The sequence below is a fragment of the Macrosteles quadrilineatus genome, unplaced genomic scaffold (genome assembly GCF_028750875.1).
Source record: "Macrosteles quadrilineatus isolate MER2022 unplaced genomic scaffold, UCM_ALF_1.0 Scaffold_7__1_contigs__length_78375512, whole genome shotgun sequence".
NCBI lineage: Eukaryota > Metazoa > Arthropoda > Insecta > Hemiptera > Cicadellidae > Macrosteles > Macrosteles quadrilineatus.
In genome coordinates, this window is record NW_026542600.1 from 58,353,088 (window position 1) to 58,377,124 (window position 24,037).

The 24,037-nt window shown below is 35.6% G+C and overlaps 1 protein-coding gene across 1 annotated transcript in view; it reads right to left on the reverse strand.

The window, feature by feature from the left end:
* The window catches only part of LOC128997971 (deubiquitinating protein VCPIP1-like), an 83,334-nt gene that overhangs the window by 14,376 nt on the left and 44,921 nt on the right, over positions 1 to 24,037 (reverse strand). The window contains exons 7-10 of the mRNA XM_054423844.1: positions 8,634 to 8,771; positions 6,791 to 6,990; positions 4,584 to 4,669; positions 3,702 to 3,849 (exon numbers count right to left, since the gene is read on the reverse strand). Coding sequence (XP_054279819.1) covers positions 3,702 to 3,849; positions 4,584 to 4,669; positions 6,791 to 6,990; positions 8,634 to 8,771 — 572 coding nt within the window. The remainder of the gene's footprint in view (positions 1 to 3,701; positions 3,850 to 4,583; positions 4,670 to 6,790; positions 6,991 to 8,633; positions 8,772 to 24,037) is intronic.

The window sequence follows — 24,037 nt, forward strand, 5'->3', positions numbered from 1 at the left end:
GTCCGCGGGAAGTCTCAGCTGACATTAGCATCTTTGGATGACTTGGAATGAACTAAGCAATTGTTTTTGATCGTGGAACTTGGAAAATTTAATAAATTTTAAATTTGGTACTGGTTGAATAATTTTTCTGTTTTTTTTTTTTTTATTCATGGTCCATTGGAGAAATCCATGCATAATCCATGCCCTTTTTCATGGTCACAAGAATTCATGCATAATTCAAGCTTTTCAAGGTTTTCATGGCTGGTGGCAACCCTGAAGAGTTGTTTTGAGACGTAGGAATTGGCCAACTCTGTAAAACGCTAACTCGGTCGTGTGTCGGAACTGGCTAACTAATTCATCGACTTCAAATTAAAGGCTCGTCGTTGAATCATCCAACTTATGTGTAAAAATATGACATAACTAAGGTGTCTCAGTTAGTTGTTTAAGTTTTTTTATGTTTTAAGTTTATTAGTCATGTATTCGTGTCATTATGTCAGGGTTTTGATTGCATAATAATCTTTGAGAGGATAACAAGGTTACCTGAAATGAAAAGAGTTCAAACTGGTACAGAATACACTCACTATATACACAACATTAGACGATTTCACTGTCACTTGCAGCATTTTCAACTAGGGAAGAGAATTTTTATTGGGTTAGTTTTCTAAATAAAACTATCTCTTCCTTAAAAATGCTGCCTTTGTCCCAAAGTCTGTAACGCTACCAAATGAGCTACAGGCATCGGTTTCAGTTTTGAGATTCAAAATATCTGGTTTTGACAATCACAAGAAGGTATTACAATGTTTTTTAAATGTTTGGTACAGTAATTGCTTTAAGAAAACCATGGATAATGTAGAATAATGTCCATCTTTACAGTAATGTAAATGTATCAAAATAAAAATAATGGTTCAATTCACAATCCCTAAGAAAATGTCTAAAGCACTGGTGGGTGTGTACCATACCGATTTTGTACTTAGAATCGAGATATAAAACAATGTAATGTACCTAACAGTACCGACTTTAAATATTAATAAAAAATTTTTTAAATATGCATTACAAATATGTATACATTTTTCGTGCTGCAGACCTAGTTTAAAGATTAGTGTTTTAGTCAGTTAAGTCTTTACATTTTTGTTTGATTTTTTGGATTGGTATGATTTCTTTTTAAATGATCAGTGAACCAAGTTAAACAATTCTATGAATAAACCTAAACGGATAATAAAAAAACGGTCGTAGGTAAATAATTATAGTTTAACTTGTGTATATTTAGTGGTTGTGAAAAAATGCTTCTAAATCTCATCATAATTCCCAGAGTTCATCATATAGTCCAGTAAAATAAGACATTTTGGTATGCAAAAGGTCGGGTAGTTCTGATTTTTGGATATGTTGTTAGTATTGGGCCCATAACATAAAATCCAAGTTATCCACCTCGAGATACTGCCGCTCGCCGCGGGGCGCGCCACTTGTTATCGAAATATCAAAAATATGGCAATTCCTATTGTTTTTCACTCAATTTCGGGAACCGTTGATTTTACCGAAAATTTTATACTATTACATTAAAGAAGAATAAATTTGTGACAGTTTAAGCCCAACAGCAAGTATGTAGCGTAAATAATGGTCAAAATACAGACCATCAAAATAAATAAATTTTCCAAAGACGTATAAAAATTGTGTTTTTTTTTTAAATATTTCCACAATATAGTTGTTTGAAGCAAACACCGTATTGATTTAGAGAGTATGCCAGTTTATTTGCTATTAATAGAAAATAAATGAAAGTATGAATAAAAATACCCCTACCTCAGCAAACCTGCAGACTAAGCGAATTACCATTTGCTTGATTTGATTTTCACAAACCTATTTAAATAACATTAGGTTTAACTGGTACCTAGGTTTGCTGCTACAGGGAGGGTAATATAGTATATAAAATAATAATAGTATGATGAGAAACAAATCAATTTACCCAATTTTATAAAAATGTGTCTATAAACTATTGGAATAACTTGAGGTTTTTAATTTACATTTTTTAATTTTCTCCGTAACCAATAACTGTAAAAACATTTTAATGTACTAAATTATTTGTTTTTAAGCTCTACAAAATGGTTTAGAGAAACATTGTAAAATTTTATGTTTTGAGGGTCAAAAATACGAAAAAAAACGTTCGTTCTTAACTAAAAATCCCATAAAGCAACCGTTCCCATGGCCTGATCATGCTTCGCGAACTCGTTTTAATAAATGTAGGTTTACATGCCGAAAAACAGGCCTTCAAAATATACCTTCAACGGCAAAACTACTCTTCCCAAAGCTGTCAAATGTTTATACGTAAACATTTAAGCTATATGATCGGCATGATAAGGCCATAGGAACGGTTGCTTTATAGGTATTTTGCCGGTAAGAATATTTTTTTTATTTTTTAACCCTCAAAACATACAATTTTACAATTGTGTCATTAAAGAATTTTGTAGAGCCTAAAAACAAATAATTTAGTACATTAAAATGTTTTTTACAGTTATTGGTTACGGAGAAAATTAAAAAACGTAAATTAAAAAACCTCAAGTTATTCCAATAGCGAAGATTTGTAATTATTGTTTTTCCCTTATTTATAGACACATTTTTATAAAATTGGGTAAATTTATTTGTTTCTTATCATACTATTATTATTTTATATACTATATTACCCTCCCTGTAGCAGCAAACCTAGGTACCAGTTAAACCTAATGTTATTTAAATAGGTTTGTGAAAATCAAATCAAGCAAATGGAAATTCCCTTAGTCTGCAGGTTTGCTGAGGTGGGGGTATTTTTATTCATACTTTCATTTATTTTCTATTAATAGCAAATAAACTGGCATACTCTCTAAATCAATACGGTGTTTGCTTCAAACAACTATATTGTGGAAATATTGAAAAAAAACACAATTTTTATACGTCTTTGGAAAATTTATTTATTTTGATGGTCTGTATTTTGACCATTATTTACGCTACATACTTGCTGTTGGGCTTAAACTGTCACAAATTTATTCTTCTTTAATGTAATAGTATAACATTTTCGGTAAAATCAACGGTTCCCGAAATTGAGTGAAAAACAATAGGAATTGCCATATTTTTGATATTTCGATAACAAGTGGCGCGCCCCGCGGCGAGCGGCAGTATCTCGAGGTGGATAACTTGGATTTTATGTTATGGGCCCAATACTAACAACATATCCAAAAATCAGAACTACCCGACCTTTTGCACAGCAACCCCATATTTTCTGACGGATTTACTGGACTAATAATGAAATTTCACTTAAACTTCCATTTTGTGTCCCACCCGTGACAGTACTTTAATGCGCCATAAATTTGATAATATTACCTGATATATGACAAAGAAAGCTTGTACTGTTTCCACCATTTGTGGGCCGTCACCTAACTGACATACAGAATTCAGAATTTTTTAAACTATTTTCTTTCTGTTCAAAATCATGCATCTTATTAAAAGAATTTAGTTAAAAAAAACCATAATCTTACTCAGTTTATAGAAGAACCAATCCTTGCATGTGAGTTATGTTTGCCTAATACAAAAAGATCCACTAACTACAAATGTGGAACCCTCTATCAAAACCTTTTATTGACTAAAGAGGAATGAGTTTTTAGAAGGTATAAAAAACCATACTAATCCCTGCATTGCAATCTAACTATAAAATAAAACTAAAGATTAGTAAGGACTTTTACAGCATCATATAATCTTACCTCTACTGGTGGATTATCGTAAGCCATTCCTTTCCACCAATGTTTAAAGCCGCAAGGGCAACGATTTGCAGGGTTCTTGACAGGATCAATAGTGATGTCTCCATCCTCATAGGCTACAGTACCATCTGGATGAATTGTGCGGAGTTGGCTGTAAAGATATATCAGATAAACATAACTGATAATATATAATACACCATAGAAAAATAAAAGGTATAATTAGATACTAAGTCTAAACAACCCCCAAACCTAAACCTAATATAATACCTTTCATCTAACCCACTCCACTTCAACATCCAACCCAACTAGCAGGCTTACATATTTATTCATATATATATATATATATATATATATATATATATATAGATATAGTGCATATAAGATAAACTGAAACTGTGTTTTTTCAATTCATACTATTGGCAACACTGACTCAACAACTCACTGGCCACCATTTTGGACATCTAGAAAACTCTCTCTTCCTTAGTTGAAAATGCTGTCAGTGACAGTGAAATATTTTAATGTTTTGTGTATATAGTGTAACGATATCCGGATCCGACCATCACTAGTTCAGACATACACTTCAAATCATCGGATTGGGCGAATCTTTTAGCTAAGTGGTTGTTAGTGTATCCTATGAACATGAATGTCACCAATGGTCGTTATGCTGACTTTTGTTAAAATGACCTTCCTCTCTATAAGAGATTTTAGTAAACACCGATATATTGTCGCATAGTGCTCAAAGGGTTAAGCCTTTTTCATGTTTTGCTAAATAATAGTGATGGAAAATGTCTGCAATAAACTTTTAAACCAAATAACATAAGATAAGAATAATATAAAAATGAATATAAACTTATAGGTAAATTCATTAAGCTTATCTTTACTTACCCACTGCAAAATGTACAGTTGTCTTTAATTGGTGGAGAGTCTACTTCCAACAAGTCTTTTTGGGCGTTGTAAGTGCATGTAACACCCTAGAACATGTCAAATGACACTGTTGTTTCAGTACATATGAGACCCAAAAAATACATATACAAAGAACGTGACAAATGAGACAACAGTAGTAATGAAATATTAAATTTAAAACATTCCATTTCAGGGTGTCTGCCACATTCTGGGTAAATATTCATGGGTGATTCCCGTACATTTAAGGGCACCTTGTCTTATCAAACTGCATTAATAAAATCAGATTAATAAATCAAATCAGAGATTGGAGTTTTTTTTAGTTTGTTGCTTGACCTTCACTGTAGTTGTACCAGAGGGAAATGTAAGTAATGATAGATCAGAGTTAAGATACAAAGTAGGAATTGATTGATATGAAACAAACATTTACAGCTTTATATTGCAACAGAAACCTAATCATCGGGACCTGTGATAGCAACAAAATCAGAATAACAACTTCGGTGACAGAAACATATAATCTACATCTTTCCCAATCGCAGCAAAATCCTGAATATCATTATATATAATTGGCTACAGCAGTCTTGGAATCGTTATCGTCGTTGTCCGCGACCCCAGCAAAATCCTGAATATTCGTGTGGTCATCATCATCGTCTCCCTCGGTCACGTAAATGTTACCAAACGTCATCCGCAATCTAGGACTAATCAGTAATCATAAATATTTCTGGCGGTCATGGAGACGTTATCATCGCCATCCGCGATCACAGCAATATCCTGAATGTCTCCTGCAGTTTTGTAGACATCACCATCGTCTCTCGCAGTCACGGAAATGTAATTTATAGTCTTCTGAGAAAGCATCGTGTAGCTATCACCATCGTCTCCCTCGGTTACGTAAAAATTATCAACATTACTTTGTTTGTGGCAGAAGTGTAAATATATTTACTGAGCGAACTTCCTAGAAACTATTTAAGGACATTGTAGTATATTTTATGATTATATATATATCTTTTTTATAATTTTTATCTTGCAGCTTTTCTTGTAGAAAATCAGATTTGACGCCACATTGGTGATGTCATGTCAGTTGTATTTAAATTAATTGCTATTGGCTTCCGCACTACACTAGTCTACAGTCTGTCCTACTTCAGGGGCCACTTCACCTCCCGGTCTCACTCTGTACAGCCGTGGTTGTTAGCTCGATTTTGTGATTGTTTTTAACTAGTCCCAGTCTCCTATTAAGTTATAACGTCGCCGTTACAGATTTAAGAGCAAATCCTGTACATCTCATGGCAAGCCCAAAATTAAGCATAATTCCTGTTTGGAACCTGTCTAATCAATTCATACATGAAATTGATAAACACAGATGCCAAACTTAGGTAAAGTTTGTTTTTGATCTTAGATGGTTTAATGCACACTGAATTATCTTGGAAAAGAGCAATAAATAAACAAACCTCAAGTTGATGATGTAAGGGCGATTAAAAAGATAACTTTAAATACTAATAGTTTTGGACAAAACAAGATAATACTAATATTTAATTTGAAAAAATAGAAATTCAACAGCATAAAGCAGTAAACAGTAGAACACCAAATCATGTTGAGCTTTTAATATTCCAATCACAGAGTACGATAATGATTTTCTGTGTCCGTGGGAGACGATGATGATGTCTATAAGAATGCGAAAGATGTTCAAGATTGCCCCAATTACAGTAAACCGTGATGATGTTTCCACTTGAGAAGGTGATTGACTTCTGCACGACCGTGTCATATCTTTTAACACTTTGCCACAATCACAACAAACGTTTTTGGGACCGCAGGAGACGATAATGATGTCTGCATGACTGTGTGATATATTTTTTGCCACAATTGTGAAAAAACAAAGACGATGTTTTCTTGACCGCCGGGGACAGCGATGATGTAAAAACAATCGTGAGCGAGGTTTTGGATTTTGCTGCAATCGTGGCTTCTACGTTCTTTAAGGACAAATTTTATTACTGTGGTTTATTGGATATATTGGATCGGAGTTTGTATTATTGGAGTTCTACTGTAGTCTAAAGAATCTGCCACAGTATTTTACTCTCTGTTTTACTTATTGTTTCTCTTGGTGTTTACTAATAGCCTATTTATCAACCAGAAACAAATTGAAGGAAACAATTTTAACAAGAAAATTAGATTACCTCTTTCAATATAAGACAACTTACATATATATGGAAGGGGTACTTTCTACCGTCCATTAGGAGCCCATATTGTCGCTGAGCCATCATATATAGGAATCCTCTCGGCCGTAACCACTCCTCACTCACGATACGGCGATTAACAGCGTGACATTCTAGACATCGCTGCAGTCTGTGCTGGTTTAAAGCTGATGATGTATCGTCCACAATGGACATCATTCTCATTCCTGGACCAAGAAAGAAAAATAAATACTTCAAGTCTCTAGTAATGTGTGATCTGAGCGAAACTTTTGATGCAATTGATCATGATATTCTGGTAAACTTGAACATTGCACGGTGTTCAAGATGTGGGTTGGAAATCCAATCAATGTTATTCGTGTGGAAAAGAATGGTATGAGATTTTGTAGATGCTATTTATATATGGTTTTTTAGGATTGCACACCTCTATTCAAGATACATTTTTAGTAGGGATGGGTCAGTTGTCAAAAGTCGGTAGTCGGTTTTACCGGTTTTTAGCAAAAAAAGAAACTAAGGATTGACATTAAAAGAGTTTTCTGCGAGGCATTGTGTTATCATTTTGCCACTAGTTATTAGTTAGGAGAACATAAAAAGGTTGATCAGATGTTTGTTCAATAACTTATTACTATGTTAATAAAGCAATAAAAACCCATTAACCTCTTCATGCCCAGAGTTGCAATTTTGCAACAAACCTATTATTAATTTATATCTCTATGGAAACGTTGCTCCTTTCCTTTATTGACCATAGTTGCGTATTTGTAACATACTACTGGTAATTTTTGTGTTGGACAGTTGGCAATAGTGCAGCCTGATGATTCAGAAGCTTCCATTCTTTACTCCAAAATACATTCCTTGAAACAATTTGTTTAGCATTTTTGGGCAATCTCCCCGCTGGTAACGTTAAATATTTCAATAAATAATTTAGATTTACATTCAAAGTATAAAAGTATAACTTTTCACAGCATGTTTCCAAATATAATGCATAATTTGGTGTGTTAAAAGGTAGAGAGAATAATTTTTTGAGAAATATTTTTTGAACAGATTCTATTTGATCGCTTTCTATACATCCCCACCACACCTGAGCTCCGTAGCAGATTGTAGCTCGCACTACCGCTTCGAAACAACACATTTTAGAACATAGCGGTACTTTTGGGTTTTTAAATAAAGCACTCCAGACTGAATTAACAGCTAATTGACCTATTCTGGCTTTTTCTTTGAAATGATTACTCCAAGAAAGGGAACTTGTAAACGTGATTCCTAAATATTTGTACTCATTTACCACCTCAATAATTTTACCCATAACCACCATTTGTCGCTCGTCTTCAATTTCCCACCATTTCTAAAAACAATAATCTTTGATTTATTTAAATTTACAGTTAAATTCCATGTCCCACAGTAGGTTTCTACATTTTTTATCATGTGCTGCAGCCCGGTACTAGTTGGGGACAGAAGAATAATGTCATCAGCGTAAAGCAACATATTTATTTTCGATCCACCAAAATGGCATCCTCCTCCTACCGCCTCCGGCAGGTCATTGATAGATAAATGACAAAAAAACTGAACCGATAAAATAAGCAAGACTAATTTCATTGCTAATTTTTAACTATCCAGTAAGAACACTTTTGAACCTATTAAGGTCTCTCGGCACGACATCTCTTCAGCAAAGTCAAATTAGTTTAATTGTAACCTTACAGGGATTGTTCTTGTCTGTTACCAGCAGCCAAGATCTGATGGACATTCTTGCTTAGTCAGGGCTTGCTAATAGTTGAAAATGTATAGATTACTGTTGGTCCTCAAGCCAACGGTCTAATGTCTAATGCATCTTTACCTTCAGCTGCTGATGAAAACTTACCGGTATTCTTGTATTTATAGTGGTAAATATAGACGTCTGTCACCAGTTGAGGATCAACACCGTACTCGCTGATGAACAGATCATCCATTGAACGGGTCAGTTGTAGGATGTAGCTAGTTTGTACACTCTTTTCGCCACCTGGACAACATTATGCCATAAGTTCAATTTCATCTACAAGCACACCTTTGTCTCTGGGTCAACAGGTCTTTATATAACTGGTTTTAATATGATGTGGGAAGATATAATTTCTGAATATTCAAGCGGGGATGAGTCGTGGATTAATCAGGTAACTGTGGGGCTAAAAAACAAATGAAAATTGATATGGCCCTTGATGAGTATACTACATACTGTTGTACTGTTTAAACAATAATTATTTACTAAACTATAAAAGGATTATATTAAATGTCTATTAACAAAATACAATTTGAAGCAAAATTAAGAAACAGGAAGTAGAATGCAAGTTTGCATGTTAAAGTTCAAAGGTCAAGATCAAGGACTGAGAGGATTCACTTCACTTCTTACATACACTTCAAGTATGGCAAACCAATAGCATGTAAAATTAATATCACAGTGAGTAAAGAAGGCCATAATGGCATTTCTCACAAATCTACTTTTAACACATTCGCTGCTGAAACCTTTAAACAGGCGCTCGCCAATGGCGGCGAGGCCCGGGCGGAGCCCCGACGCGCTAACTGAATCAGCGATCGCTATTGGTATTGAAATAGCTCAGTAAGACGAATCACAAAAGAGCAGTGGTGATTGTTCTGCGTTACTCCGAAAGTGGACGTAGTTCACTGAAACACCCAAAGGTGCAGCACTGCCTGGATCAATAACCAGAGTCTTTGTAATACGGCTCGAACTGAGAAAATCCCCGAAAACGGGACAAAAGCATTGCCAGACGGGATTTTACGGGCAATTTTTGTACCAACCTACACCAGAATAAAGCTCGCATTATAAGCTACAGGCTGGTAAAGATTACAACGTTCCCCGACAATGGCTGAGCTCAAATTGAAACAATAAACATGACATGGCGCGCTCCCCCACCCGTGGACCCCCCGCTCCTCAGCTGAGACGCGCGGGGTCCACCGGTGGACCCGCCGCATCGAATGTGTTAAAGCGGTCCTTTGCTAAGACAATACACAGTGTGTCTCACCTAATGTGAACCAATAGCTATCTTTCTTTTATTACCGGTATGAGAAATAGAGTTAACTTCTTATGAGACACTCCTTTTTATTTTTTAAGTTGGTTTTGGGATGGTTTTGAATGTTTAAAATATGATCTCCATTTTCCAATATGGCTGACAAATTTGTTATTTTTTATAGAAGACCCTGTATTATATGATTGTCTTAGAATATAAATATGATTTTAAAAGTTTTTATTGTTGAAGCTAACTATTGCTCTAAAGCTACTCGTTTAGGAGTTACAGCGTGTTGCACCTAAGAAAAAACTGTGGTTATTGCAATGTTGATAGCTTAGTATGAATGAAATAAATTTGGTTAAAATATAGGCCTATATAAACAAGCAAACTACAACAGTTTATTCAGGGGTGCCCACAGAATGATTTGATAGCGCGTTAAAATATAGGCCTATATAAACAAGCAAACTACAACAGTTTATTCAGGGGTGCCCACAGAATGATTTGATAGCGCGAATCGCGCTATACAATTGGATTTTGGGGGGGGGGGGGAATTTGAGATTTAATGATTTTGTTTTTAGATTTGGGGGGGAACTTTTTGTCAACAAATAATTATTTTTATAATGTATGGACATTACGAGACAAGCTGTGCTCATGATCGAGCATAAATATAAAACATAATACAACTCGTCAAGTTTAGCAGAGACGTAGGAATTGGCTAACTCAGGAACTCGCTAACTCGGTCGTGTGTCGGAACTGGCTAACTCTGGAACTGGCTAACCGTCTCAGTCAGGAATTGGCTAACTCCGGAACCCGCTAACTCGATTTTGTCTCGCGGCGGAATTCGCTAACTCTGGAAGTCGCTAACCCGGCTGCGCCCACTGCACGGAGCGTTGCCAACCTTGTACGACGAAATAATCGTACACTGCCGTATTTCAAAATGTCAGTGTCAATGAAGATACAGTAAATGTTATTGTTATTTGTTATCAATTCTACTTTTAACAGATAACTAGCCCAAAGTAATTCAAAGACAATTAAAAAATCATGAAAAGGTGTTTTCTTTCATTTAACTGTACAATGGCCAATTAAATGTTTATGATTTCGATCTTAAATATAAATGCCATCAGTATAAAAAAAAATAATAGAATATGAAAAATATTGAAAATTCAGTTTAATAGGTACCGGTACTAAATAATTAAACCTCTACGAAATTAAGCTAAAATAAACGCAAGTTCTCAAACACGGAAAACAAATTTAATCGTAATGTTGTAATAAACCAAAACTATTAACTAATACAGTCATCAACCATCGTAACTTTCATAACTAATTCATAGATTTAAAATTAAATGTTCGTCGTTAAATCGTCCAAAAGTGTGCAAATACATGTTTCATATCAATTTATAGAATAGCTGTAGAGGCCTAAATCTATTCCTAATAGTTTAAACAAAAGCATTGTAGGCTTACTAGTAAATAGTTGCCTGATTCTAAAATGTGTTGACATTTTTTGTAATAATGTTACATGTTTTAAAACAGTTTTTAGATTGTACACCTAAGCATCACTAGTAAATAATAGGAGAAGATATAATATTCATATAATAAAACGTGACAGGTTTATTTTAATTCACGATTCTTAATCAACGACTTGACGGATTTTCCTGATTTGAGTGTTGGGTTTCCTTTATATTGCTTTCACAATTGAAATAAACTATACCAAGCCATTGCTCAATTCCCCGTTCCCCGGTACTGAGCTACTAAATAGACAATAGCTTTTTTTTTATAAGATCAGGTAATTTTAGCTATGCCCTATGGCCACATTCATAAAAATGATAACAAACAAGAACGACTGGGTCCATTTGGAACCATAAAAACTCCAGACTTTTAAAAAGTAGGCCTACTGAAAGATGTAAAATTAATATTAATTAAACAAAATTAGGAGGATGACCCGAGTTCTAACTAATAGCCTAAGATAACAGAAATTTACAAGTTGTATTTATGCATAGACAAATTTGTAATGCAATCCATGAATATGTTAGGCCTACCTTTATAATATCATGTATTGATCAATATTTATTAAAATTCAATAGCTCTATTTAAAAAAATACATTACCACTGCAATATATTTCTGACATAAAACGTGTAAATTTTATCATGATTTATGATTCAATTTTATGATTCAAGGTTACAAGCCCAGTATATAAAATACGAACTTAATAATTTTATTTACAGAAGTTCACAAAATGGTATTTATTTGAATAAAAGAAACAAATGGTGGACTACGAAAATAGATATTTCATAACATGTAAAAGATCCAAATTAAATGTATAGTATTATCTTTTTGCATACCAATAAGCTACTTTTAAGTAAGAAAACCACATATAAAACATACCCCCTTATATTAGTACATTTCTCATCCTTATGGTTCAGCTGAAGGTAGTTTTATCGTTAGATCTGTTCGGTGCACTGTCTTTAAAGTAAAGGTCGTGTTTTGTTTACAATTGTTTCTTGTTTTCAGTAATTTAAAATCTCGTTTAACCAAAGAAAAAGTTCTAATCACAACTAATAACACGTCCCCTGGTTATATAACCAAACAGTAAAGAACAAATAAAAAAGTTAACTACAAAATAATAGAAACACGATTTCGTCGACACTAGCGATCAGTGTCACCGGACATGAACTAGACACGAACAACGAGCTTCAAAGTTTACAATGGGATGTAAAGTTTACTTGTGTTGGTTAGTCTATGGTAGGACTATAATGCATTTTCTACCCTAATAATCATAAGAATTATATTAAACATACTTCTGAGTATATATTTATTTAATCGAGTACGTTGCTCTTAATTCTAATTATTTGTAGGATACGACATTATGGTACCGATATAGGTACTACACTTTCGGCATCACTGGCTAAAAATCTTCGTGCTTGGCTCCAATTGGATGGCCCGCGAGGCTTCTGATTGGGAGTTAGCGAGTTCCGCCTAGGGACCGAGTTAGCGACTTCCGTACGAGGACGGAATCCGGCTCTAGATCGGGTTAGCGGGTTCCGGAGTTAGCCAATTCCGAAACCGAACAAGTTAGTGAGTTCCTCTCATCGACCAAATTTGAAGATAGGGCGTTTAACATGGGGTTAGCGAGTTCCAGAGTTAGCCAATTCCGCGGACCCGTTTAGCATGGCCAGTGAGATGCGCTAGCACTGTACTGGCGGCAACCAAGTGACGAGTGAGCTCTCCCTCCACTACTCGAAATTCGCTAATGTGGTGGGTAGTGTTATATAGTCAATGGATCTATTATCGCTGGGAATGCTGAGCGCTAGTGTAGCTTTGTTTACATCCCGATTCCTGCTGCCCGTGTTAGGTGTATGTTGTACACCAACCGGCAAACGAGTTGTAAAAGTATGAAATATTTTATGAACTAATAAGTACACTTTTAGTACATTTCGTGATATTATTACAGATTTATTAGAGTATGTAGCCATACTACGATTTTGACGATTTTAGTGATAATTTAAATTTAAAGGCGTGATGATGGTGTGGTGATGTTGTTGTGAAGTGGGTGTTTGTGGTTCAAATGGGGTTAGTAGAGTAGACATAACAGAAAGACTAGACCTACTAAGTAAAATACTTGAAGTAGTCTACTAAATTAATAGAATTAATTATACTTTCAGCAAAATACTTGTTATATTTTAATATTATTAACTCACAGTTTGTTGTGATGATTGACACAACGGTAGGCCTAACCTAATTTCGTTTAATTTTAGCTTTTGACAATGAATGAAGTGGGTAATCTTTTACATTAAACTTTACTTTTCTAACCTCGCTCTGGAGGAAAAATTACCAATTAAAAAAAAAGCTGGGATCTCACCTACCTAAAGGCTTTACATTTTCTCAAGAAGATGGTCCCAAGAAAATTAGAACATTTTGCACTTCTTGGTTTGAGAAAAAACCTTGGCTTACGCCAAGTGTGAGCAAAGGGAGTCTGTTTTGTTTTTATTGTATATTGTTGGGAAGGAGAGGACGACAAACTCGCGATAAACCCATGTTTTCAATACTAAGCTAAAGAAAATAATGTACCATTTTTTAACCAACCCAACTTTTAATCGTGCCTCAAATGCTAAAAACAAAAACCCATCTATTTTATGACTAAAATTTCACAAATTTTCCCCAGACCCCCCCTCCTACTGGGGGGTATTCCATACCCCCCAGCCACCCCGGAATGACGCCACCACTGAGGGGGGGGGGTGGTTAAATTTTGGGGGGACTCGCGCTTTTGTCTTTGGGGGGGATGGGCACCCCTGGTTTATTCATTCTCCATAAGAATAACATGGGAATTTTAAATTTACAATTTATTTAATTATATCCGTAACCGTTGGGCATACAACGCTTCAATATTAGATAAATTTAACATATTTCCCGTTATGACACAAATATCTTTGTCTGATAAATAATAATTTTTATGATTTTGAATTAACATGAATTGTGAACAGTTTGACAATAGTAAATAGCCAATTAAGCCTGTATACAAAGCGATGAAATGCGGGCGTCTACCGATACTGTTGGAATAATAATTACACTTAGGCCCCTAATAGATGAGGTAGCCTGGCGACGTCGCCAGCGACCAAACTGGCTACTCAGCTTGTCAAGGGTCATTGATTCTTATGGATGTTAACGAGGGTAGCCAGCGACGCAGCCACACTTTGGCGACCGACTGGCTACCGAGCCCCGTCGCTACTGCGGTAGCCACTGGCTACCCATATTGGCGACGCTGCGTTGTAGCATATGGAGCTTATTACACTAGGTCGCCAGTATCACGTCGCCACTCGGTCAGTTCATATCACGGGGGTACTTGCACACTCTTGTGTTGCGTTCTGTTATGTTGTGAGTGGGTGAATTGTTCACTTAAGTTGATAAAATGTCTACATCTGATTCAGTCGAAGGGATACGAAGATATGAAGAAAAAGAAAGAACCTCCGAAAGGCGAACAAAAGAAAGAATCAAAGAATCAAAAAGGGTGTAATATAACCCTTTCGATTCTCTTGCACTAAGCATTGGATCAGGGTGTCCACAAACAATTTTTCATTAATTTCCATGACATTCCATGACTATCCATGACCATTTACCATTGATTTCCATGACTCACGAACTTTACACACAAATTATAATATAACATACACACACAAATAATACTGCCTGGACATGTTATTTTGCAGAAAATACTGAAATATGTAATAACAGATAACAATGGAGTACAATAGGTACAACAATAAACTAAAACACACCGAAAACTCATAAAATAATACAACTGTAATAAATTGAATTGTCGAACATTTTTGAAAAATCCTGAAAAATGCTACAACAGTCCGGGTTACAGCTGACTAGAGCATTGAATGGTCCCCTCAAATCCATCCATAATTGGAAATTTCCATGACTTTCCATGACTGCTTGCCTATTTCCCTGACTTTCCATGACCAAATTTTTTTCCATGACTTTCCATGACTATCCCTGACTTTCCAGAATGTGGACACCCTGATTGGATGAACGTATATTTTTCTCTTCCTTTGCCTCCTTTTCTTCAGAAGTAACAGAAGGAGAAGATACTTATAATCACTCATTATTCACTGTAAACATACCGCTCATAACAAGTACAAGTACAAGACAAGCACTCACAACAAAATGAGTAACGGCGGTAAAATTCTAGCTACTCAACTGGCTACTAGGTTTGGTGGCCAGTGCGTCGCCAGCTACTGTCGCTGGCGACGTCGCCAGGCTACCTCGTCTAATAGGGGGCTTAAGAATCATTTTAGAAAAATATATAACACTCCTCTTTTTCAGGTTAGTTAGTAAAATATATGTTTTAGCACTAGGTAAAAAAGTTGCCTGTTTAAAAGTTACTTCAACTGCTTTTTGGTGTTAGTTATAAATAAAACGCCATCCTTTTTCATTTTTAATTTCTCCTTTTAGCCCAGGCAAATTAGACATATGCTCCCCAAAAAATCGTCTAAAGCTGGAAATTGTTTTAATACCTTTTGGGGGTCCCAAATAAGACTCCTGTGAGTTTGCGACGGATTCTGACGTCTGCTTGAATTTTGGGAGTCGAAAAACTATGAAAATTTTGCACATATGCACTTTTTTCAGTTTTTCGCTTATAACTCCTAAATAACGAATCCTAAGGAAAATGTTGTGAAAATGTGTCTTTTAGTGCATTAAATTCTGCGTCGATTGATGTTAAATATCACTACGGTGGATTAACCGTAGTGATGGGAGTTAACCCATTGGCGTTAATTTTCCATACCTATCTCTGAATTAAGTACACTTTTAAATGAGCTCTAAAAGATTGGTGGATGAGCAGCCCCTTTTGTTAAAATAAAAGTCAAAATTAGTTTAAAGTGTCTTCTAGAAGAGACCAACCCTCACTTGATTTGGATATTTTCTGCTCCCACTCATGTATAGGGCCAACCTGCTTCTGCAACTTCACCAAGCGGTGTAACCCGTCAAAACACAGTGAGATCTACATTGATTGGAGTAAACAGCATGAGTAGTTTTAGGCTACATGAATAGTTAGATTTTTTACTCTTCTACATCACGCTTTCTTCATCAAACTGCGCTAGTGGGTACGGACCTATTTTTAATCCATAGTATGATTCAAATTGAGGCTTGGATTTAATGTGGAATATCACGTGCTGACTGAGGGGGGCAGATTCTTCTTTAATCTTTGCTGTTGCCATCACAGCTCGCAATTAAGGTCACCACTTCCTTTTATTCTGCACAGTTTATGGTCATTAAAGGCTTGCCTTTTACGATTTTCTTGCAAGCTGTGCATTTTCATTATGCTTTATACATATCTCGCGTTAATGGTATCATATGGGATAACTGCTGAGCTGATTGACATGAGCGAACTATTTTCAGTAAATGGGTCGTGACACTGGAACCATTTGATGAATTTCTTTTAGATCCCACCGTATCCGTGGAGTTTATATTGTCAACTTGCTGATAATATGATGAAGAGGTGATCCCACAATATCCCTTAATTTGATGGGTAGCATTCACTGCGATGGGCCTGCCAGCGAACCATCGGGCTAGATCCCCATCATTGATTCCCCTATTTCGGAAAAGCTCTCCACAGTAAGATGTTGCTCTCATGGGCACTTACTTGTTCATAGGCCATGCTGCAGGATCTATGACGTCAATCAATCAATCAATCAAAATAACTTTATTCATATTGCACATTTTGTAAAGAATGGAGTCAGTTATAAAAACACAATATTAAACTTAAAACTACTTACAAAGAATATTGTTATTATAACATAATCAAATTTCAGGAAGTTGGAAAAAATCTTCTAATTTATACAAGGGTCTGTTGGTGAGAAATAATTTCAAACGTTTTTTAAATGAATTAAAATTACTTATATTTTTATATTGTCAGGTAAGCTATTGAAATATTTAACACCACTATAAGATGGGATTTTTTCATAAACCGATAAATTTTGTCTGTTGAACCAATTCATTACCTTTTCTGGTTGAATATGTATGAAAAGAGTTCAATTTTGGCAATCTTTCATGGTTTGATCTATAAAGCCCCGTTCACACGGGGCGAGTTTACAAGCTACACACCGGCTTTTTTACACGCAGCTAGTAAAATAGCTCAGTGTGAACGACGTACTCGCTCAAAAGCTGCTTGTAAAAAAGCTCTGGAAAAAGTTGACGCTGCCGCTACTTTACACGCCAACTCGCCAGCTTTTGAGCGAGTTGGCGTGTAAAGTAGCCCAGTGTGAACACAGTTGCTTGTGCTTGTGCGCTTGTTACTCAAAGATGTTGGAGGATTTGGTTCAAGCCAGCTACTGAGCGAGTGGAAAAAGCATCGTGTGAACGACTACAAGTGCACTCGCCGACATCTTTCCACACGTCTGCGCGTTAGCGTGTGGACAATCTCCGTGTGAACAAATACAAGCACACTCGCCAACTCGCCGGCTTCTTACACGCTGGCGAGTAGCTTGTAAACTCGCACCGTGTGAACGAGGCTTAAGTATAAAAGAGGATGTTTGTATATATTATGTATATATATTTGGCAGTGATAAACTCAGACACCGCTGAACCGATTGCCACGAAACTTGGTACATACGTGTAGAATTTCATGGAATAGGTTTATACACCATCAATTTTGTGATCCGTCCAATCGGCTCCGCCCCAGTGGCTCTGGAGTTTCCCATGTTAACCTTATGAGAAATGGAATTAATGAATCTTAACATCTGTTTCAATTTTTGGTTCTGTTCTATGATGTTCAATAGCATTAAAGTTACAAGGATTACCAACAGGGTGCAGCGTTATTATTTCTTCAAACAGCTAATTTGCAACCAAAAGGTGAGTGAGCATAGCGAACAAACTTCAACCTGGAGGCGAGTTAGCGTAGTGAACGAGCTAACCTGAAGGCAAGTGAGCGCAGCGAACGAGCTCCAACCTAAAGGTGAGTGAGCGTAGCGAACGAGCTCCAACCTAAAGGTGAGTGAGCATAGCGAACGAACTTCAACCAGGACGTGATTGAGCCGAATAGAAAGACCAAAAATATTGTCTACCCACTAGCATTAATATAAGAGCAATAATAAAGAATCGGTTATCCTTTGCACTATATGTGTTTCATTAGTTGTCGTACGTATTTTAATTTAGTTATAAGCACTTCATATACAATAAGACAATTAAACGTTACGGTACTTAAATTATAACTTAAATTATAAATAGTCAAAGGCAAGATAACGTCTGCCGGGTTCAGCTAGTTTAATATAAAGGGCTATTTGATAAATGTATAAGCTAAAAACAGTCATAATTCCTATTTCTTTAAACTGCTCTTTTGCAGATGTTTTTGACTTTAGTTTTAACATAATGCGAATTGCTTTTTTTTGAAGTTCCAGAATGCTATTTAGGTTAAAATTTGATGTGCCCCCATAAAGACACAACCCAAAAGAAATATGTGATTCAATTAAGGAATGATATAGATATACTATTTTTAAGGTTTTTAAACAAATTTTGACATCTGTCTTAATGCATGTATGCCTGAGTTGACTTTATTACAAACGTTTTCAACATGACTGTCCCAGTTGAATTTATTATTTACCCAGTTTTTATTATTTATATTTATTTACGTCACACTAGTGGATAGATTCACTGCCATATCCCCTATGTTTTTGGTAATTAGGCTGGTTGTTTGCCAGATTTCAATGGTAAGATTTTAAACTTCGGAAACTTGACAAGCATCTGATCTAGTGTTAACAATCAATAGTGGTTAGATGGTGAAGCCGATCTTAATGAATTGGAAAACATTCTACGCAGACGTTTATGCTCTTCAAACTAACTACAGGAACATTTTTTCTATAGCATGCGTTAGAAGATGTAAGCCAAAAACTGAAAGATGAATACAGGGATAGGTCGTGTATAATGGGTGGTTGGGATGAATCCTAGAATTTTCGGAACCTCAGACAACAATATTAGACTTAAAATTACATAGGGGGTTTTACTCTCATCACACCTTATAAAATAAACCTCTGGATGACCATCATGGAATAAACCACTATCGGATACTTCATAATCCATTTAAGGACAGGATCTATGTTCTTACCAATTTTAGTAATATTTCCCAACTTTAACTTTAATACTTTTTTCAATGAAATGGCGACCATACAAAGTAGGTAACAATCAATTGCCGTTATTGATTAATAAAAAAACACTATACGCACAATTTTGTTTTTTCCAAACTAACTACAGGTGCATTTTTGTATAGCATGCGTCGTTTAGGAGTTGTAAGCCGAAAACTGGTAAAATATTCAACCTTTTGGCCATGTTGATGTAAATATCTCAACTTTGAAAAGATACAGAGGCTAAACGGCTCGGCCGATTTTGACGTATTTAACACCAATTGACGCAAAATTAAATGCACTAAAAGACACTTTTGAACAACATTTCCCTTAGGACTGGTTATTTAGGAGTTATAAGCGAAAACCGAAAAAAGTGTGATATTTACATAGTTTTTCGATTCCCAAAACTTAAGCAGACTTCAGAATCTGTCGCAAACTCACAGGAGTCTTATTTGGGACCCCCAAAAGGTATTAAAACACTTTCCAGCTTTAGACGATTTGTTAGGGAGCACACCCTATATTTGATCTAATTTGCCTGGACTATTTTTTTATTTAATGTTAAACTTATTAGGGTTTGTTGATACAAAAAAAAAAAAAAAAACAACCAATCATATAATATTTTACATGCGAATCATAGAGGTTGCTTAAAAATCAAAGTCAACTACGATACTATATTACTATCTTACAGGAATTAAATAGACCACAAAAATCTGTTTGGATAAATGGCATTGACCAAAGAATACTCTCAGAGAATACTAATGATTTTCCCCGAGGAAAGCTTGGTTCACACGTACTTTTAAAGAAAAAAATATTAATTCCGTATGTATACATATTTTATTTAAGACTTTATTATTTTGTGTTAAGAGGGTTCTCTGTTTTATTTAAGTGCGCGTTTGTTCGGTGTGTTTATACGAGTTTACTTTCTGCAGATAAAAAATGCTAGGTATGCGTTTTGCTCTAGCTATATATAATGACAGGTACCTATTTAAGACTAAAACTCAATCCTACAAAAGAGTCATATTTTATTTCCGAAAAAAGATACACTCTGTCTTTATTGAAAGGTGCAAAATAAAGGATTTTTAGATTTTAAACATTTTATATTTGTTTATTTGAAGATTTTCAAGGGAATTTAAATTAATAATTATTGGGTTTGGGGAATGTTAAACATTTGTGGGCTCTGAATCGAACTTGTGTCTACTGAAAACAGTATTATCGCAGTGATGCGGAGGATGTGAAGGGTAATTTGATATTCATAAAAAAAAATTGATTAATTTACTTGGCCTATGTGACAAAATGCAGTTTAAGAGTACATACAATTTTCCTGTTGGGTCTTGCTTAAGGAGATGGCGCCAATGCGATGACACAAACATGTCTCGTATATCTTCGGGGAAGTTCGGGAGCCGGGGGTGAGTTAGGCAGCCAATGGGAGAGCTCGAAACACACGGGTTAGGTGTGTGAGGTGAGCGGTGAGCAGGGACTAGGCTAGTCAAGGCAGTCGAGGGATAGCACCCTAGATAAACACGTATTTGTTTCGGCTCCGCATGTAGGGGTGATTAGTACAGTCGCGCTGCAGTGGACGAAGTAAACATGTTTCCAATTCGTGACGCCTACACATTATGTTGTTTTTCTGTGTTGTGAAACCGATATATGTGATGTTCTTGTTGTTAGCAACAATATAGGATAGTTCTGTTGTGTCTGTTTGCATATATCGACATTTCCCGTCTGTTTTGAGGGTGGATTTGATGACTTAGCAGCCTAGTTCTATCTTCAGGTTTACGCAAAGGCGGCGTCGGCATCAAAGAAAGATCTTGCTGAAATTGAACTATTCTTTCTGATACAACCGGTACGTCTACAGTGGGAGACCTTTGTCTGGATACAGCCCTACTGCGGGACCGTTTGGACAACACGTCAACGAGGGAACTTTAGAACACCACACAATCAGGCCAGATAGAATTTAATTTAATTTACTTACATAGCCATAAATATCAATAACTTACAATCATATAGGTAGTCTAATTAAAATTTTTTAACCGGTCACTAAACTTAACAATAAATAATAAGGAATAACATATTAATATATTAAAAACTAAGCAAAACCAATTTTAACAGCTTCGTGGATTGTTTAGGTGGTAGAATTTCCCGTGTTACCATACAAGTTTTTGCCGGCAGGAAATTTGTGTCACATGTTGTGGTGTGCATGTTAGAGTTTTACATTAAAGATTTCTTACTTTACTTTTTCTTATTTAAGATCTGCATGACTATTTAAGTTCCTGTGTAAGCTTTTGTTATTTTGTACACTATTTTTGTACCAACCTTTGTAATTAATAATTAGTTAATGTCATAGTTGGGAAAGTAAGTCAAAAATTCTAACTAGTTAGAAGTTATAAGTTAGTCCCGTAAAAAGTAACTGATAGAAGTTATAAGTTTGTTAGTTTAAAAAGTAACTGATTGAAGTTATTAGTTAGTTGAAAAACTAACTGATAGAAAATAAAGTTAGTTTTAGTAGAAATGAGTTGTTCGTTGGGCAGTTGTTTTAAAGTATTTTTTAATGTCACATCTTGGTTACTAATATATACTATAATATGAGTAAAGATTGCGCAAGATATGATTTAAAAAATGCCTCCTACGATTTCCTCCAATTTCAATACTATTGAAAATTGCTTGTATAATACATTTGCATTGTATGATGTCTTATTAACCAAAGGGATAATTAGGACTGTTCAAAAACATTAAGTGTTTTACTGCAAAACAATATACACTGACATTGAACTAAAAGTCTAAAGGAAAGGCCAAGGAGATTTGTATTTTTCGACGATGCACCGCACGAATTGATGCGTTATTACACCATCCCGTAATTATAGTTGCAACGTTCCACGATCCCAATGACTTAATGCAATAACGGTCGTCAGATAACAGATGTTATGTATCATGAGTTTTATATTGATTGAAGCTTATTGTGGACATTTTATAGATTGATCGTCCAAATTAAAAAGTTTTGTAGACTAAATTGAGGATAAGTGGATGTCTAACAAAAACAAATTGACTTTACTACTTAATTAATCGTAGTAAGACTGAAAATATTTGTAGGCTTATAAGCTCTATTTTTTACCTCTTGAACAAATCAAACACCTCGAGCAAGATCGGTCCCCTGGTACTTGTGTTTTAATCAAACATTGTGACATTTTACATTACTACAACATAAACAAATGACATAAAACTTGTCAGATAATGAACATCAACTAAAGACAATGTTTTGACTCTTGAGATGATATATCAATCACCAAACAAACATTTCCCCTTCCCACCCATCAGTGCTTGGGGTGTTGATAATGGCCGTCACTACCCTTCCACAGGCCCAATGCATTCTAAAGCAACTGGACTTTGACTTTCTCTTTCCCCACCCCCCGCGTTGTTTGTCTACAAGGGCACTGACCTCTCACGGCCGCACGCAACCCTCACTGATCACGTGAAATAAATAACCAGTATTTGAGATGCTTCCGCATAATTGGGAAAGTTAGTTGAAAATTCTAACTAGTTAAAAGTTATTAGTTAGTCCCGTAAAAAGTAACTGATAGAAGTTATTAGTTAGTTAATTTAAAAACAAACGAATAAAATAGAAGTTAGCCAAAAAAACTAATGAATAGTGCTATGCTATTCGATAGAATTTCTATTCGTTATTCCCAAGTATGGTTAATGTACTTTAGTTGTTGTCTTAATAGTGCTTTATTGTTATTTATTAACCATTGTAAAACTGCGCAAACAAATAATTGCCGATAGTAATGAGATTTATAAGTTAGTCTCCAACTCAAATTATGATGAGAAAAAAATCTTAAACTTAAAAATGCAGTCTGGTCCATCCCTAATCGTAATATAAGACACTTCTGAAATTGGAGTAAAATAACACGAGGATAACCCTCACCACTACCCCTGAGGACAAAGATCAAATCGTCAGTCTACTATGAGATCACCTGTTCTGAACAGTGTTTTTTAGTCAAGGGTGGCTCCAGGAATAATTTTTTGGGTAGGCATGACAAGGATCAAGAAGGAGTTTGATCAGGTTACAAGCGGTTGGAGGGGATTCCCAGCAAAAAGGAAGAAATTGAAAATTGTAAATGCAAAATAGAGTTTTAATGCTTTTCCTTTATTTGCATACACTGTAGACTTCCTCTTAACCGGACTCCTCGGGACCGAGGCCATTCCGGATAACGGGTTTTCCGGTTAAACCGACGTCCCCAAAATCTCCAGAACGGACCGTTTAAATGCATACTCTATACAGTATTTTACTTAAAATTAGGAGAATATTGTATTTGACACATATAATAATCATTGGTCTCAAATCTTTCCCACAAGAACAGTCGTTTCAGTACCGCCCACTTCCTGCCAATCTAGTCCGGTTAAACCGATGTGCTGATAAAAATTATCCGCATAAAGAGATGTCACTTCTACAGAGTGTAGTCCGGTCAAACCGATGTCCGGTTAAAAGGTGTCCAGATAAGAGGTCTACTGTAATTAAATGTCTTTACTTATTTATAATTTTGAAATATCTACCAAAACTTTGAGTAGGGCCCAGGCTTAGCTGACCCTCTGGAGATGCCTCTGCAATTATTTATTTACTAGCAGAGTACCCGTCCTTCGTACGGGGTTGGCGTAT